This window comes from Urocitellus parryii, chromosome 13 (assembly GCF_045843805.1).
Source record: "Urocitellus parryii isolate mUroPar1 chromosome 13, mUroPar1.hap1, whole genome shotgun sequence".
Classification (NCBI taxonomy): Eukaryota; Metazoa; Chordata; class Mammalia; order Rodentia; family Sciuridae; genus Urocitellus; species Urocitellus parryii.
In genome coordinates, this window is record NC_135543.1 from 23,583,243 (window position 1) to 23,601,987 (window position 18,745).

At 37.4% G+C, this 18,745-nt stretch overlaps 1 protein-coding gene across 1 annotated transcript; it reads right to left on the reverse strand.

The window, feature by feature from the left end:
* Positions 1–1,253: 1,253 nt before the first annotated feature.
* Ska1 (spindle and kinetochore associated complex subunit 1) lies at positions 1,254–16,608 on the reverse strand. Its single transcript, XM_026393796.2, has 6 exons — positions 16,521–16,608; positions 12,191–12,315; positions 10,346–10,443; positions 7,341–7,487; positions 2,167–2,336; positions 1,254–1,422 (listed from the first exon to the last, which is right to left on the reverse strand). The coding sequence occupies exons 1-6, from the start codon at positions 16,606–16,608 to the stop codon at positions 1,274–1,276; spliced, it is 777 nt and encodes a 258-aa protein (XP_026249581.1). The 3' UTR covers positions 1,254–1,273.
* Between the last annotated feature and the right edge of the window lie 2,137 nt (positions 16,609–18,745).

Consider the following 18,745-nt stretch of genomic DNA (forward strand, 5'->3'; position numbering starts at 1 on the left):
CCCACTTCCCCTCATTATAGGTTTGATAATTTGCTAAGACTACAGAATTCAGGGAAATAGTTGTTTATCAGTTTATTATAAAGGGTATTATAATGGATACAGATAAGCAGCCAATTGAAGAGGTACACAGAGTGACTTCCAGAAGGGCCTCAAGCACAGAAGCTTCTGTCCTTGTACAGGTGGAGTGCAACACCTCCTGGCATATCAATGTGTTTACCTACCTGGAAACTCTTTGAAGTGCACAGTTTAAAAATGTTTATGACTTCATAAAGCTGGCATGATTGATCACTAACACTATTTCCAGGCCTTCTCCCCTCCCTGGGGATAGCTGGGGAGCTAAAAGTTGCAGCCATCTAGTCATTGTGACCAGACCCCATCCACTGCTGTCCAGGAGCCCACGAAGGATTGTCTTGTTATAACAAAAAATGCACCTTTTTTTTAAACATATATTTTTTAGTTGAAAATTGGTACAATACCTCTCGTTTATTTATTTTTATATGGTGCTGAAGATCGAACACAGTGCCTCACACTTGCTATGCAAGTGTTCTACCAATGAGCTACAACCCCAGCCCCCTCAAAAGGCTCCTGTTGCAAGGAAATTCAAAGGGATTTAAGAGCCCTGTGTCAGGAACTGAGGCCAAAGACCAGTGAGTACAAAAGATGTATCCCTATCCCTCAGGACATTACAAGGGTTTTAGGATTTCTGAACAAAAAACCAAGGATGAATAACAAATATAAATTTATTACATCATGACATTACATTATCTTGATATACTTTCATTACAGGCTGAAGTCTACAGACTGGGTTATACTAAATACATTTTAGGTGAGCTGGTCCCTAAGGACATGTGGAAAAGCACAATAATCAGATAAGCCACCTTCAAATCCACTTCTAGGAAGTCACCTGGAGGCTGAAATGCCTTTGATGGAATTTGACATGAATGACATTTAGTTTCAAAGGGCCTGGGTATCCTTGATTTCATCTTCTTGACTTTTTCTTGCAATATCACATCTATACCCGTTTCACGGCGTCTAGCACAAAACTAGACATGAGCAAGTTTAGTCCATGATGTGCCTAGTAGAGAGGCTTATGTGGTAGGTGATTAAATATTTGCTGAGAAGAAGTGACCTTTAAAATATACATACTTTATCCAAAAAGATCTTGTTTCTATAAGAAACAAATTGAAAATGAAAAGCTAAAGAAATTATATATAAGAAAATCATAGAACTAGCTTCTATACCCTACTGTTTAATTCCAAAGCTTACAAGGGTCTCAGGTTATGACATAACGGGTAATTCCTCCCCCTCGGACCTCTGACAGCCTCCGGCAGTGTCGCAAGATATTCAGGATCACATGAAATCTCTTGTCAGTTTTCAAAGTTGTGAATTCCTTTATGTCAGCTTCCACTATAAAATACTGTCCTGAAAATAAAAATGTAGTGCTAACTTTTATGAAGACAACTTTTAAGATGAGTCTTTAAGGCATTAAAGTTTGAATATAAATGACATTAGTCATTCTTACTGTCATTATCCAATCAAAGTGAGAAAATTATATTCTTGCTAAACTAATTATTCTTACTAAAATTGCATATTTCAGTACGGTGACCCTGCTTATTAGATTACCAGCTGCCTGATGGTATCTCTTGAACAATTCACTTATCGAGAGGCATTATATGGTGGTGGTTAACAGAATGGAGTAGCCTTACCATTCAAGCGGATGACCTAGGATAAGTTAAACTCTCATCTGCAAAATGATATAGGGATGTGTGAGGATCAGACTTCAGCACATTCTCTGGCACAGGGTAAGTGCTATATAAGCAGGACCAACTAGTATCATTACAATTCTAATTCTCAAAACTTTGGATATAGTTTCAAAACAGACTCTAAAGCAGTGTTCCTCAGCATTAGCCATGTTGGGCTCGGTTCTATGCTTTGTAGGGTGTTTGAGCAGCACTCCTAGCTCCTATCCACTAGAGGCCAGGAACACCCTTTATCCAGCTGCTACCACTAAAAATGTCTCCAGCATGACAAATGTTGTTAGCTGGAAAACTGCCCTGGTTGAGATTTAACCACCTAGATTTAGAATTTTCTAGAATCACCTTTGCTGCTCATAATTAATCAGATTCCCAACAGTTGACAGGTACATGTATATGCATATCATTTTACCTTTAGTGTCCTTTGTTTCTTCATTAATAAATCTTTGATAGAGATTTCTGGCCACAGAATTCATAGATGATTTTGGTTGATGTACAATCTTGTATTTACTAACTACTGCTTTGTTGATTTCTTTAATAACATCATTGATTTGACAATAGGTCAAGCGGGATTTCATGTACCTGTAAAAAAAATATATTTTCAAATTACTTTCTTTGAAAAATACAAATTTGTACTGTAGCAAAATATCCTTTATATATATATTTTTTTAAATTTTCTTAGTTATTGATGGACATTTATTTTATTTATTATTATGTGGTGCTGAGAATTGAACCCAATGCCTCACACATGCTAGGCAAGCGTTCTACCATTGAGTTACAATTTCGGCCCAAATATCCTTTATATTTTTTTTAAAAGCCCTTTTAAAAACAATTTATATCAACTCTCAAATAGACCAGACACATCTCAACAGCTGAAAAATTAAATTGAGGTGGCAACATACCAGTGCCTAGCTTCCCTAATTCATATCTGGATGCATTAATCAATTTCTATTCTCTACCTATACAATATTTACACTCAAAATAAGCAAATTCTAATTTAAATGAACTAACTAACCACAAGATGTATTTATTTAGGCATTTAAAAATGTATGCAAAGAAAAATTTCAATGTTGAGAAAGTATACAACCCGTAGCATCATTTTCTGAAAACAGTATGTGTTCAGTGTGTGTGGGGGGGGTGGGGGGGGGAGGCGGAAGGGAAGATGAGGTTAAAAAGGCCACAGGAAAGAAGATGACAGTGACAAAGAAGAACTGCTAGGGAGGGGACATAAAGAATAAGAGGCTTCCGAATTTCAGCACAAAAGCAGTCTGTAGCCATGCTCCTTTCTACTGGCTACCTCAAAGTCCTTCAAAGAATTGTTTCTTCCATGTTTGTCTGTCCTGTTACCAAGGATTCAGAATATAAAAATCAGAAACTCTCAACTCTGAGGGTTCTGGACACACCAAAACCCAAACTCAATCATCTGCCTCATTCTCCCCTCAACAAACTGTTGCTTTGTGTTTCTTGCCCGAGTCCTCTGTGGGCAATGAAATTCGGGGTTCCTCTGCAAGTAACAAGCTGGCTCTGAAATAAAGTTAAGAAAGAGAAAAACAGCAAAGAAACCACAGGACACAGGAAATAATGTTAGAAAGTGGGGATGGGACGGCTTTTCAACCTTAGGGGTCGAGCTTCCACACTGGAAAGAGAGAACAAAAGCCCATTTGCTTTATATGTGGGAAGCATCAAAGGTTTTTCATTGGATGTTCTTTTGCCAAATAGGGTAGGAGGTGGGCTGTCCATTTTCCAATGGGTTACACCCCACTCTGCAGCTATGAGAGTGGTCTCCCTAGCAAAGCAAAGACAGAGGTCACATGCATTGTGCAATCCATTGAGTGGGAGGAGTCACAAAATAGTCTGCAATGCCAAACCTAAATCTTCCTGGCTCAAGGCCAAGTGAAGATGCACAAATAAGCTCAAATAATTTACAGGTGGTATCCCATGGTGAGTTCATCATGTTGAACTCTGTCAAAGAGTTTCTACTCAAGGTGGCAGTTTTCCAATCAAAAGTTTTTTAGTATTGGGCTGGGGTTATGGCTCAGTGGTAGAGCTCTTGCCTAACTTGATTCAATTCTTAGCACCACATATAAATAAATAAAATAAAGGTCCATGAACAACAAATAAAAATATTTTTTAAAAAAAGTTCTTTAATATAAAATAATAAAGGAATTTAAAGGAGAAAACTCATATTTCCAAAAGCATTCATTTTCATTATTCCTCTTTTTCCCAAACTTCTGCAGCAGTTTTTTTCTAAACACAATTTCCAATCTCGATTCGAATACCATTGCTCTCCACAATGCACTTAGGAATTCCTCCAGGTCCTCTTGATTATCACTTTATTTCCTCTGAATCCATCCCCCATCTTTTTTTAAAAAATATTTTTATTTAGTTGTAGATGAACACAGTATCTTTATTTATTTCTTTATTTTTATGTGGTGCTGAGGATCGAACCCAGGGCCTCACGCATGCAAGGCGAGCGCTTTACCACAGAGCTACAAGCCCAGCCCCATCCCCCATCTTTGCCAATGTTTTCTACTTTAACTCCACTCTCAGAATTAAATCTTTTAAATTAATAATTGAAAGTCCAATGTTTGAAATATACTCTTCTTGATCATAATCTTTTAACATTGTGTCTCATTCATTAAATAATGAATTCCTACAAAATGAGTCCTCTACCATCACTGTTCTAATTTCCTTCACCCCTACACACAGCATTTTCTAAGAACTTCTTGTCCACTGCTCCTCATGGCCATTTGCTCTTCCCTGTAGCTCAGGTGATGACCAGCAATAACTACAAGCAAAAATGAACAGCATTAAAGTGTCAAACTGATTCTGTGGAAATAAAGTTGTCAGTAAAGGAAATGATGGAGTGACAAAACAAAAAAAGACTAAAGAGAAATGTCAGCCTCAATACTTGTCTCAAAATTGTAGCAGATATCTTTCAGGGACTACCTGGCAATAATTTTTAAGACAGTAGGTAATGCTAGCAAGGCTGAGACAAGATGGGTATTCTCATTTATACACTATTAATAGGAATAAAAATGGGGATGTAGAACTCTGATAGTAAAGAACTTTCAACTCCTCTCCTCTTTCCAGTCTTCTCAAGAACAAACTAAAACCATAACTCTTCTTCAGTCCATCAGAGAACTGAGGTTCTAGGGCAAAACATTGGCTCCCAAACTGAAATCACAAGGAAATACAGAGAAATTCAGCTTCCTGGGAAGAGAAGCCACTGGAACTAGTAACTACAAGAATATTTTAACAGTAACTGATAAATCGCTAAGGTTCATTTTGAATTAGTTTGAAATCTAAAAAATCCTGGGGACCAGCTTAGGGAGCCCCCCCATGCTCATTAGTTTTATCTCTAAGATAGCTTCCCCCTCCCAGCTTTTAATGGTGCAATTCAAAGAAAAATTTTCTTTTAATGGCATGAGGGAAAACATAATCATTTGAGATAGCTCAAGGAAAAATAACTATTGTGAATTATACCTAGAGCAGTTCTCTTCTCCAAAGGCCTGTCCTCAAGAGAAACTAACAGAGCTTTATGGGACCTAGAGGGAGGTAATCACAGAACTTTAGGTCCTCTAGCTAAGAAACCAGAGTCAGACCTTGGTCAAACCCACCGAAAAGCCTGAGAATTAACCACCAGATGATATAATGCTTCCTACTTTACCATAGTTTACCACCAGCCAACAAGGCCCTAATGTTAATAGTGGATCAAAATTGAGCAAGCTACAAGTCAGAATCTATTCAAGAAGGAGTTTCTAGGGGAATCCAAAGACAACAGGGAAGACAAACAATAGAAACTATAAGAAACTGAATACTCTATAGCAAATATTAATAGCCCAGCTCCTAAACACAGCATCAAAAACCCTCTTACTAGAAGCCTCAGTTCTTATTACCAGGTACGCTCCATTCAGCTTGCTTTTTTTTTGGGGGGGTGGGGGGGTGGAGGTGGGGAGGCAAGGTGTGCTGGAGATTAAGCCTAACCTCTCAACAGAAAATTACAAGGCATAATAAAAAGATAAAAAGCATGGTCTGAAGAGACAAAGCAAGCATCAGAAGCAGACTCAGTAATAACAGATTTTGGAAGAATCAAACTGCTAATTGAAATAACTGTTTAATATTCTACGGACTTTAATTTAAAAAGAACAAAATACAAGAACAGATGGGTAAAGTAAATAGAGAGAACTCCAGAATCAATACAAAATGCTAGATATTTAAAAACTCTGTAACAGAAATGAAGAAATTTTTGATGGGCTCATCAGCAGACCGGACACAACTAAGCAAAGAATTAGTGAACTTGAAGATATGTCAATACAAGCTTCTCAAACCATATTGCGGAGGGTGGGGGCAAGGGACAGAACAGAAAACCCAAGCACTGTGAGGCAATTACAAAATGTATGGCACACAATGGGACCACCAGAGAAGAAAAGATATGCAAAGAACTTTCACTCAACAATAAGAAAATAAACAACCCAATTAAAAGTTTTATATTAAAAAAAGGGAATCCTTAAATAAATTATAGGATGGTTACATAATGAAATATTACACAACTATTAAAATCCAAGTTTTCAGTGATAGTTAATGAAGAAAAAATTCCGGATTAAAAAAAAAGTAAATTATAGTTTAACTACATTGTAAAAACAATCAGAAATACCTGTTATGTGTGTGTAATAAAATAAAATCTAGAAAGAAATACCATGTCTTATCTGAGTGGTAGAATTACAAATGAGTTTTATTTTCTGACAATAAATATTTTCTAACTCTCTATATATTATTTGTAATAAAAGGAACAATAAATGTAACATAATATAAAACTTAGAAGTTACACAAAACCCCAGAATTAGGAGTTTAAGAGCAGGGATTTCCATAATTACTTCCCCATTACTGCCATCTGTAACAAGCAAAGAAAACCTCCCTCTAGGGGAGGCATCTTGTCTTATTCATTCCTGTGTCTCCTCAGTGACAAGGGGCTTAGAATATAGTACAGACTCAACAAGATGTGGTACAAGAGATAAATGGAAACCACACATGTACTCTGTTCTAATTCTCAAATCTACACACACACTCAATTTAAAACTACCACAAAACTGATATACTTAAGTAAATCTGTATCACAGAATGGTCCTAGAGAAGACATAAGCAAAATCTCTAAATTTCCATGAAAAGAGATTTTTACAACTAAACAAAAAAACCTGATTTTGAGCATTTTCAACAAAATATTTCCTGCCTTTTCATAACACAATGCAAAAATATTTTAGATAAGACTAGGATTTGTACTCCACATATTACAATTAATATAATCAGGCCTTATGATCCAAATAATCATGTATGTTGATTATTCAAGAGTTAAACATTAAAATCTATCTTGGGCTGGGCACTGTAGTGCATGCCTATAATCCCAGCAGCTTGGGAGGCTGAGACAGGAAGATCATGACTTCAAAGCCAGCTTCAGCAAAAAGCTAAGCAACTCAGTGAGACTCTCTCTAAATAAAACACAAAATAGTGCTGGGAATGTGGATCAGTAGTTGAATTCAATCCCCAGTACCAAAAAAAAAAAAAAAAAAAAAAAAACACACAACTTACGCAGGAACACCACTGAACTCCTCAGTAGTTATAAACAGCATTTCTTTAATACTATTAATACTTTTTTGTTCTTTGGGAGTCTTCTTTATGGGTACAGATTCCTCAACTTTGACTGGTCCATCAGGGTCAAGATCTGGCCCTTTAACCCTAAAAAATAGAGATGTACATATGAACAGATAATTGTCAGAATTAAGCAGTATCCTGGAAATTTTTCCCAACTGAAAATAATCAATAAACACATGACTCATCCTGTTATAATAATTTTATAGCCAACATTTTTCCTATCCCTTCACTATTAAGATTAAATAGTGAAGGAAATGTTAAAAAAAAAAATTAGTCCCCAATTCTTCAATAATACAATTATATTAATCACATACCTGAAACATAGACTACATAGGATATATGCTAGACATCTCTTCCCAACTTCCATAGTTCTGAACTGCCAACATTACTCATCTTAGACCTCCATTTATTCTAATTCATCCTGTTGCTTGTGTCAGTTGTTGCCAGCAATGAGCACGGGTCACTATATTCAGTCTGCCTAAATTTATTTACTGAAAAGCCTGATGTAGCTCAAGAAAGGCTGTTTAACTGCCAGGGAAGGAACAAAACTCTGTGGCCATAGTGGCTTGACCACTACAAGAAAGAAAACACTAGGAAACAACAAATCCAACACAGAAGCAAGCATAGGGAATCCCCAAGACTACAGCTGAGCACCAGACAGAGAGCAATCAGGTGGGCCCAAATGGCTGTTGTGGGCTATTGAGATAAAGATGCCCAATGTGAAGATATCATCATCCTAATGTGAATGCTAATGTGAGACTCTACTGAGAAACTGCCTTACTTTTTCCTATACTTGCTTGTCTTCACCATATGCTAAGTAAGTGCCAGATTGCTCCTGCAAGCCCTGTTGTATCAGTCAACAACAATCATTTCAACCTACAGAAAGGTTCTGCTTGACCTACCCCCAGAGAATTTCAACCCTCAGTGAACTCCTATTCTCCTGTCATATTCCTGTCAGATGTCTAAAGTCTGGCACATACTACAATCCTGAAGATATAGGGTGATGACTCTGTTCTCTAGTATTCTCTCATAACCTTGTCCACTAGTCTTCTCTTCTTGCAGTAAAATTCTCAGGCATGCTGATCACAACCAGAGACACTGAAGAGCTTTCATTCCTGGGGACCTTCTACCATCAACAGCACTATAACTCTTTTCCTAGTGGCAAGGTTCACTGTTTGCCTTTCAGTTTTCCAAGTTTAAACAATATACTATTTGTGGAAACACACATGCAAAGGCAGGATTATCCTCAAGGACAGGAAAGTGAGTACCTCTGTGACAGAGAGAGGGTCTGCATTAGGAGTATTTTTAAGGTATTGGTAATGTTCTGTTTCTTAAGTTGGCTAGTAGACACACGGATGTTTGTATCATTATTCTTCAATTTGTAAAAGTAATACTTTAAACACTTTTCTGTACATATGATACATTTCAAAACTTTTCTGTTTCTTTAATTGGGTCATGGAATTTTTTATCTACTCAAAGTACTTTTTAGAAATAAAATTTTGGTGGCAGAGAATAGAAGACATGGGAAAGAAGAAATACTGGAAGAGAAAACACAGGACCTCCCAAATCTTAAAGTCAAAAGATGATGGAAGATCTTATACAGTCAGGCAGTAAGAATAAGGAAAAGGATGGACAGACAAAACCCCAGAGAGGCAGAATGGACCAGTGATGGCTACAAGACAGTGAGGCAAAGTAAGGATGCCAAGTCCCTGCTACTTGATGGGAGGACAGGACCAGCAGGTTGGGTGATGAGTAATAAGACAATTGGTGAGTTCTTCCCTAGACTTGCAAAGTTCGAAGAGAAAATATTTCCTTCATTAGATTCCCAGTAGGCCACGAAATCACTAGAACTAAGATGTGTTATGACTGGAGCTGCACATTTGTGAGCGTTAACAATAGGGTTAGGTAAGCAAGAGTAAATAGCTTCAGGAGACACTTGTAATTTTTGGAATGGCAGAGGGAAAGCAAGCAGCCAGGTCAGTATGGGATGACAGCTAAGGAACCAACCACAGTGCAGAAGCAGCATCTCTAAAGGGGTAGACAATGCAGGACCTGGAAAGCAGAACCAGGGCTAGAGGAACTTCAACCTCTCTGTGACCTGCAAGCCATCAGTTTCATAAGAATGGTGGTAATGAAGAGCTAGGCAATAGGACTCCTGGGAGAAAGGACAGCAAAACAGGAGCAGGGAAAGAGTTGAGTGTTTCTTTAGCTATTTTTCAGAAGAGAAATTTATCAAGTTTATTCTTACTCTAAAGCGGTCCAGGGATAATATGCCTGCAGAGGATACTTGGCAATGTCTGAAGACCATCATTGCCACAACTGGGTATGGAGGAGGGATGCACCTGGCATCCAGAGGGTAGAAATCAGGGATGCTACTCATAACCCTAATCTCACAACAAGGAACTACCTGCCTAAAACAGCAATGGGGCTGAGGCTGAGAAACTGTTCTAAGAGAAAGAACGAGTGAGAAGAGAGCCTCGGGAGCCTGCCCCTCAGAAGCCTGCCCCTCAGAAGCCTGCCTCATGTCTCTTAGCCATCACTGTCCATTCTGCCTCTCTGAGGTTTTGTCTGCCCTTCCTTCCCTTGTTCTCACTGCCTGACTCTTGAGTAGGATCTTCCATCATCTTCTGTCTTTATAATTTGGGAGGGCCTGTGTTTTGTCTTCTATTATTTCTCCTTTCCCATCTCTCCAGTTCTCTGCCACCAATATTTTATTTCAAAAACGCACTTCAAGTAGGGAAAAATATTCCTCAGAGATGCAGGATAAGAAAACTGGTGAAAATAGGAGGACATACAGTTTCTACTACTCATGACAAAAAAAAAAAAAAAATGGATGACAACCAACAAAATAACAAGCACATGATAGAGAAAATGGCTCTGAGATATTTGTTTTCATGGGTTTAAATCCAGATAGCAAGAAAAATAATTGTAAGTATACTTACGAGCTCTGGGTTACGTTTACTTGAGGCAAATGGGAAGGAATATTTTCTTTGAGATGTACCACATCTTTATAGTCTTCTTCAAGAGACTCACAGAGTTCCTAAAATTTTTAAATGCTCATTAACTTCCTTCCTGTGTGTTATATTATAAAGACAAAAAAAAAACTATGAACCATAATCACAGTGATTGTGAGGTTTGAGGATACAGAATGAAAGGGGAAAAAAATCACTAGGTACAGCAATATTTATTTAAAAAAAACCCAAAACTTAGGGGCTGTGGTTATAGCTCAGTGATGAACCACCAAGCTTGCACAGGTATGAGGCCCTAGGTTTGATGCCCGAAACCAGAGGAAAAAAAATAAATAATAAACAAGAGTTTTGGCTTCTAGAGCTTTTTGGACAGTGATATAATATTGTTCCCTACTAGACTTCATCAGAGAAAAATCACTATAACTACATTACAAAGCAAGATTGAGGTTTAAGTCTTTCCAACACTTTAACCTTGGGAAGCAACTAAGAAATAGATGAAAGACTGATCTTTTTTTCATTCTGATAAACTGCTTTTGATAACTTAACCTGCATTCCCCAGTGTTACATATATGACAGTACCAAGTGACAATGCCTACACAGATGACAACTACGAAATGCTGCTTGGAATGATTTCATGTGATCATGCATACATTCCAGCTTAATGAATATCTCTACTAGATCATAACTGAATTTTAAAAAATCTTTAACTGCTGCTAGAATTTGAGGAAATGAAATTATGCAAACTTTAATGAGAATACTCTGTACCTATTAGATTCCTATTATCTGGCTCCCAATCATAATGTAAACAGAAATTCCAAATATCCTTCAGTTCTCATTTGAACATTCTCTAGGTTTACCACAAATCCTGGGCGTTCTTGGATAGAATAGAGTTGAAATAGTGATACTGCTTCAATTTTGAATTCATGACATCTTTTCTTTTGAAGAGTTAAATGATGCTCATAGACACTAATTTCATGTGGACTAATAATGTGTGTATTTGTGTATATATATATGTGTGTGTGTGTATGTATGTGTATATATATATATATATATATATACACATACATACACACACACACACACACACACATACATACATATACATATATAGATAGATATGATTATACCCATTCCTATAGCTGAAAAGTCTTTACATAAGGATTACAAGTCTGACAGGGACCAGGCCAGGTTATTCAGCCCCATTGAACACATCAATGGCCCTAAAAACACCAAGAGGTAATTACTGTACAGAATGAGTATTTTTTCATTAGGAAGTATACAGCACCTTTATTAGCTGAAGTCAATTAGAAGTCTTATTTAGAACAAAATGTACTTATAAGTGAGGCTCAAATTTTCCTTTACTGAAGAACCCTTATATTACATTTTACAAAAATGTAGAAATACAGAAATTAAAAAAGGCTAAGAAATAACCCAGTATTATTTTTTAAATGCAGATCCTGAGATCTCAAGAGGTAAAGTGGCTTTCTTGGTATGGCAGAGGGTGCCAAAGGCAGCCATTGTGAGAACCCACATCTTCTCACCTGAGGAAGGTATTCTTCACACATCACTCTCCCAGGGGACCATTTGCTTACATTAAACCTACCAAGAATTATTTCTTCTTTTTAGTAAAGTTCAATTCCACTGGCATGAAGAAATAGCTGTGCTCAGAATCATAAAATACAAACAGCACTTCACACCATTAATAATTTACAAAGCTAAGAACATTATAAACTTAAAGAATGCTTCCAGATTAGCTGGTAATTATGGAGTTTGTATTTGTTGCCTTTTTACTTTGTTTCTTCATTAGGAAAACAGTACCTTGAGTGAAGTGTTGGTTTGTTCCTGATGCTGAATTTCCAATTCAAATTTATTTAGAAGTTCATTTACTACAATGATCTCATCTTCTATTTGATTTAATATTGACTTCAAGGTAGGTTCCTGGCCTGTTATAAACAAATATAAAGTAGAAAACAAAGTATATGTAAAAACAATAGCATTCAATAACCATGCAAACTCTTGGGGCAGATAGCTTTGCCTTGGAAGCACTGGAGGTGCTTCATGCCCGGGGACCTGTTTCCTAGAGACTCTACAGATGTCATTTCTAAGCATGGGAGAGAAGTAGGGGAAAGGTACATACAAGGAATCCTCTGAGGCTTTTGTTTTTAGCAAATTCCTTCATGATAATAAACACCTACAAATATTAGATAAAATAAACACCCCTCTACCGGCTTCACTGAGCCTTCTTAACAATAAGATAAATTCCCAAAGGTTCCAATGTGAAGAGGGATCCACAGACGCTCTTCGTAGTGCACATGAACTGATGCTGCAGCAGCTCTGACCTAGGGAGTGTGGAGGGATGCTGGAGGAGACTGTCAACATCATCAAGTGGATGCATTTCACTTTAAGGAGGATAGGATCCAAGGCTTTGTGGCTTCAAAATACAGGTGGTTGGAAATTAGTATCTCAAAGGAGGCCAGGACCCCTGTTCAAAGGATATATCTTCAGTGAAAGTTCAATCCCCAAATTCTAATCACAAGCTCGTGTTTTCAATTAGTCCTCTGGTATGTGTGTGGGGGTTTGGGGTGGGGCTGAGAGGAGTTCTCTATGGGAATTTGTAATATAGGCCTGGGATTCATATTTACACTATCTAAAAAGTTAGAACAAATGAAAAATTTTTTTAAATAAGAGTAATACTGTGAATTGAGATGTGTACTTGGCTATAATACACATTTGTCATTTCTTCAACAAACTTTTCATCAATTCCTTTCTGAATTATATTTGTGTTATTTGAGTCAAAAATTGACTTTAACCTTAAGACAGAATAAAAAAATAATTTTTCTGTGTTTAAATTTAAAAAAAAAGTCCTAAAAGAGACAGTGACATAAAAAGTCATGGGCTAGTGATAACTCCAGGGTGCAGAGAAGAAACACACACAAGAAATGTATAAAGCAGCAAGTTTTCATATTCCCAGTTCCACCTCCTAGTGCCTCTCTCTAGCTTCATAAATTTGAGAATGGGAAAACCAGAATCCCTTCCTCCTTAGAAACAGAAGAATTAAAAAAAAAAAAAAAAAAAAGAATGAAGAGCAGAACAAAAGCACAAAAGAAAACCTACAGTCATAATTAAACCTCTCTGTCTTCATTTCCAGCAACAAAGCAATGAAAAACATAAATAGAAGCATATTTTGGCCATACTTGTAGATTATAAAGGCAGTAGACTGAAAAGGCTAGAGTCTCCAAACTTGAAAACAGAGACACCAGTACCTAGGCCTATGGTCAGTATGAAAGTATATAGAAGACAGACTAAGTACTGTGTCTGGAACCTAGTAAAACACTCAGTGAATGCTAACTGCCTTTCATCATCATAATAAGAAGCAGTATATTATTCCATCTAATTGAGTGACGCTAATTGGCTTTGACACTCAGCTCATAACAATTAAAACAAATTAATAAGAGTTGTGGAGTATCAGGAGTCCGCTGTTCTTGCAATCTGTTTCTAGACTCCCTCTCCTAGGCTCAGGAGCCCTTGGTTTCTATGCTACGCAGGTGCTGAAAGAACCATAGGGAGAACATGGAGCACTCAGAAAGCCAGGAAATGATACCCCCTTGTTCCAGCAGTTTAAAAAAAAAAAAAATGTCATTTTTCTACTTCTCAGCAGTGGAAACTTTCATTTATCATTGTCTAATTGGACATGTCTTGTTAAAGATTCTCTTTTTAGTTCTACAGGTCTATCTATTCATAACAATATGAGGTGTGCATTGATTTCTCTGAGTTTATAACATATAGCAATGTTTGGCATAATGATCTTTTGGTCAGTGATGGACTTTATGCATAATGATAGCTACATTATAAAGCATAGGCATGTAGTAATTTAAAATGTAAGTGTCAGCGCACAGCATGATATTTGCAAAAATGACAAAATCACTTTTGAGTGCATATCTTTGAATGTATGCCCATCATTTAATGAGGGACCTTTGTACACATATACATACAAGTACAGATATAATTAATAAATACTTATGTCTCAAGTCTTTCAATTTTATTTCTTAATAAAGCACCAACATTTGACATTACTGACACACTGAGCATTAGTTCATTTTGAATGTCTTTTAATTTTGTTCTTTTACTTAGAATTTTCTATACTCTCCTTTTTATAAAATTTGCCTTTTTCAAACTATGGAGATTTTGATGATTAATTAATGAATTTTAGGCTTTACAATAACCAACATAAGTAATAAATCCATTACTCTAAATAAAATGTTTTCTAGTACCCATATAAAATTCTTTTCTCCTCTTCTTTGTCACGTTTTTATTTTTATTTTTTTATTTTTTATAGTAGATGGACACAATACCTCTATTTTATTTTTTTGTGGTGTTAAGGATCAAACCAGTGCCTCAAACATGCTAGGCAAGCGCTCTACCAACTGAGCTACAGCCCCATCTTGCTATCACATTTTAAAATAAAACTTGACCATTTTTAAGGTTAAAAAAAAAGTTCTAAAATTTCTACTGAGAATAATTTCAGAGAGTAAAAGCAAATTGGATACAATATCTCTTCCTTGTGCACTGATATCTCAAATAACTTTTAGGCATCTAAATTTTTAGGGTCTTTTTTTACTGATTTGTAGCAATATAATCAATTGAGTAAATTCATTCCTTTTGATAGTAGTCAGCTAATAGGTTATAGTAGCCAAAATGGCAGACAAACTACCTGGCTTTAATAAATAGGCTATGAAAACAAATTATTCTCCCCATCTACAAAATAACAATTGCCCAGTACATAGTAATCTGTTTAACAGGCCTGACTGCTTCAGATTGGCCTCTGCTTTGGTGGCCAGTTGAATCTAACTTTACAGATCTCCAAATTATATCTCTTAATTCAACTGTAATCATGCCTACAGAAAAATAATCAAAACAAGGCAACTTATTAAAAATCCAAAAATCATTTTTAACCCCCCACCAAAAAAAAAAAAAATTGGCATAGAAGTAGAAAGGATTCTACACTGGAAATCAAGATTCAAACTGTCATTCCAACTGAGTACTCATGAGCTGGGGAACTGGGCAAGCCACTGGACTTCTGAGAGTCTCAGTTTCCTAATGTGTGAAATGATGGGGGTTGCTACACTGAGTACACAGTGCCTATAGCTTTTCTAGAGTATGTGAACCATAACTAAAATGGAGGAAGGAACTTTATTAGAAGTTCTCAATAGTGATTGAGAATATAGTTCTTGGGAGGGTATGTGTAAATCAAAAGAGCATATTCAACATGGTAATTTCATATTTGAAAATAGCTCTAAACTATAAATTCATAACACAAACTACACTAAAAGTTCATCATAATCTTCCCAGTAGATGGAATTCCATCTATCAATAAAGTTTTTAAAAAATTTTTGAGTTGTTGATAGACCTTTATTTATTTATATGCAGTGCTGAGAATCAAACCCAGTGCCTCACACATGCCAAGCAAGTGCACTATGGCTGAGCCCCAGCCCCAGCCCTTATCAATAAATCTTTAACACTTCTAAACAGGGATGTGGGAAACCTTTTTTTTTTTTTTTTAACATTTTTGACTTGACAAGGATCATCTGTTTCTTTGAACTTTCATTACATCAGCCTTTCCCAGCATGTCAAGATATTTTCAAAGATGATTATAACTTCCAATTTATAAATATAAAAAATTTCATTTTTAATTAGCTGTTTCTGTGATATAAAGGAATAAGCTTTCTACAAAGCAGGCAGGGAGATGGTTTATGGACTAAGTCCATCTCTGAATCTTCCACTTCAGTTGTTTTTTTGTCCCTCCCACCCTTTTTCTTTTAGCATATATATTAAGGTTGAGAACCATGGATGCCACATACATTTCAAATCTTACTAGTGGTGTGTACACACACACACACACACACACACACACACACACACACACACCAGAAAACTATAAGTAATGAAGTTAATGAAAATTTAGCTCATCAGCACAAGTATCCTCTGCAATATTCAACAAAGTGATGTAGTGTTTTAAAAATCACTATTCAAAATCTAAAATTACCTTACATACATTCAATTCACTTAATCAGTCATAAGATATCATTTAAAGAGGAACAAAAATCACAATGCATTTTGTACATGGAAAGTCAGTGAATCTTTTACTTACCAAGGTTTCTTAATGACAGAGTTTTTTTAATATTGCCAATCTTTTCATTAACATAAGAGCATAATTGTTCCAGATCTGAGGAAGCCATCCTTTAAGTCTCTGAATAAAAAATATATAAACACATTTTTTTAGAAAAAGAAAAGCTAGACAAAAATTTGTTTATTTTCAGAATCCAAGAATAGTAAATATGAGTAAATCAATGTTCCTTGAAAGGAAAGTATAAAACTCAAGAAAAATTCCTTTCAATTCTACAAAATTCAGTTTCTAACCAAAGCACAGTACTGACGAGTCTTAGAGCCACCCTTCTGCAGTCAACGGATTCCAAAACAGGGTACAGGGGATAACCTGGGTCATTTCCTTAAGAATTCAGTTAAGACCAAAACATTATTTCCACATAAGCCAACATTGATACTTTCTTTTAAAATGCAAAATACATATGCATTTTTTAAAAATCAATGTAATTTCAAAATGGGCCCAAAGAAGCATTGGGGTGGGCGGGGTGGGGCCTTCACTGTTTGAGTTTGGTAATGAGGCGGAGAGAGGGAAAATAACTGTTTCTAGTCACTCCCAGCACAAGTGAGAAGGGGCCGCTCCAAACAAAGTAACCACTCAAACTAAACCAAGCCAAGGCCTCTCCAACCGGTGCTCCGCCCCACCCGGCGCTGCCCGCGTCCCCACCTGCCAAGCGGTGCTTCCGAGGTGAGAGACCCCCCCAACACCAGACTCCGACCTCTTGCCGGTAGGGGAGCAAAGGGCCCACTGGCCGCTGGGTAGCAAGCTGTAGATATTCCAGTCTCGGTGGGAAACCCGGATAGCGGGAAACAGCTCCAGGTACGCAATTCAAACGACCCGCGGGGCCCAGCGTTGCGCAGGCGCACTTACGCGTTCTCAGAGCGGACTAGGCGGCTGAGGCGCGTTTGGGTGTCTTCCGGGGCGGGGGCGTGGCCGGGGGCGTGACCGGGGCGGGGCGGGAGGGAGCGGGGCCTAGTTGGCCCCAGAAGATCCTACGTGATCTCTGTCACTCATTTAGACCTAAGCCCCGCCCTGCCAGGGTACTAGCGCTCCAGAAAAAAAACGAAACCCGCGGTTCATGAAATCAGCTGAGCAGAGGGCAATCACTAGGGGCAGCTTTTACAAAGTCAGTGTTTAGGGAACGAATCAGTAAAATCAGACACTTGGAAGGTGAGGCCCAAGCCTTAGTATGTTTTAAAATACCCCACATTATTCTCAAAGCAGCCAAGATTGCGAGTTAACAGGCAGAGACTGTGGGACTTATGGCTTCTTAAGGGGAAATATCTAAAACTAAAGTTTGGTTTTGTTATGGGGAGCTGCTTTAGAAAATACTCTTATGTCCTAATTCAAACCAAAGAGAGCTTTATTTACCTGGCCAGGAACTGTCTCCCACCCATTGAGACTGAAGCTCTGTGGGAGAAAAGCAACTTCCTGGCCTGTGTCTTGGGAATTTAAGGACAAAAACTATAGCTTAGGGACTTCTCTTAGCGTCATGCAAGCAAGCCAGTCACAGAAGATTAAGACAGCAATTAGCACAACAACTCAAGACAATCGCATCTTGGATTTGAGCAGGTGTTAGACAACCTTATCTTGAGTTCCAGCAGGTCATTAGCCAGGTGAGAATCTACTTCAAAGTCTTGGGTCACCAAGACCACCATATCCTTCCTGGGTTGATTACATTTTGTGGGGTACGAAGTACATAAAACAATATATTATAAGAAAACAACTTTCATTTCAGTTTCTCAGAAACAGCTCTTGTAATAGTTTTTTTTTAATAGAAGGCAGCAAAATGGAGTCTTAGACCTTCGACAGTTCTTGCTTTATAATTGTCTTATCTCACTTATCAAAATCTTATATCTGTAATCTATATTTTTTAGTAATCTATAACCTATAACTTACACTCGTATTGATTGTATTTATCACTTCACACCACACAGTTAAAGCATCCCAGGGTGGTAGATCCACAGTCATCATGTACGTGGATACCTTCATCCTTTGGCTCTGCCATCCCACATTCTGGCCTTCAATTGGCTGTGGTACAAGAGGATCTTTCTAGTCTCTGTGTTCAAGTCTTGTCTCAGGCAGCAGAAGGAGACAGAGGTAAGGGTGATAGGCTCACCCACCAGCAGAGCCAGCACCTTTGAAGATTTTTCCTGCAAGCTGCATCCAATGACTTCTATCTGATTTTCACTAGTCACTCACATCTGTGAGGG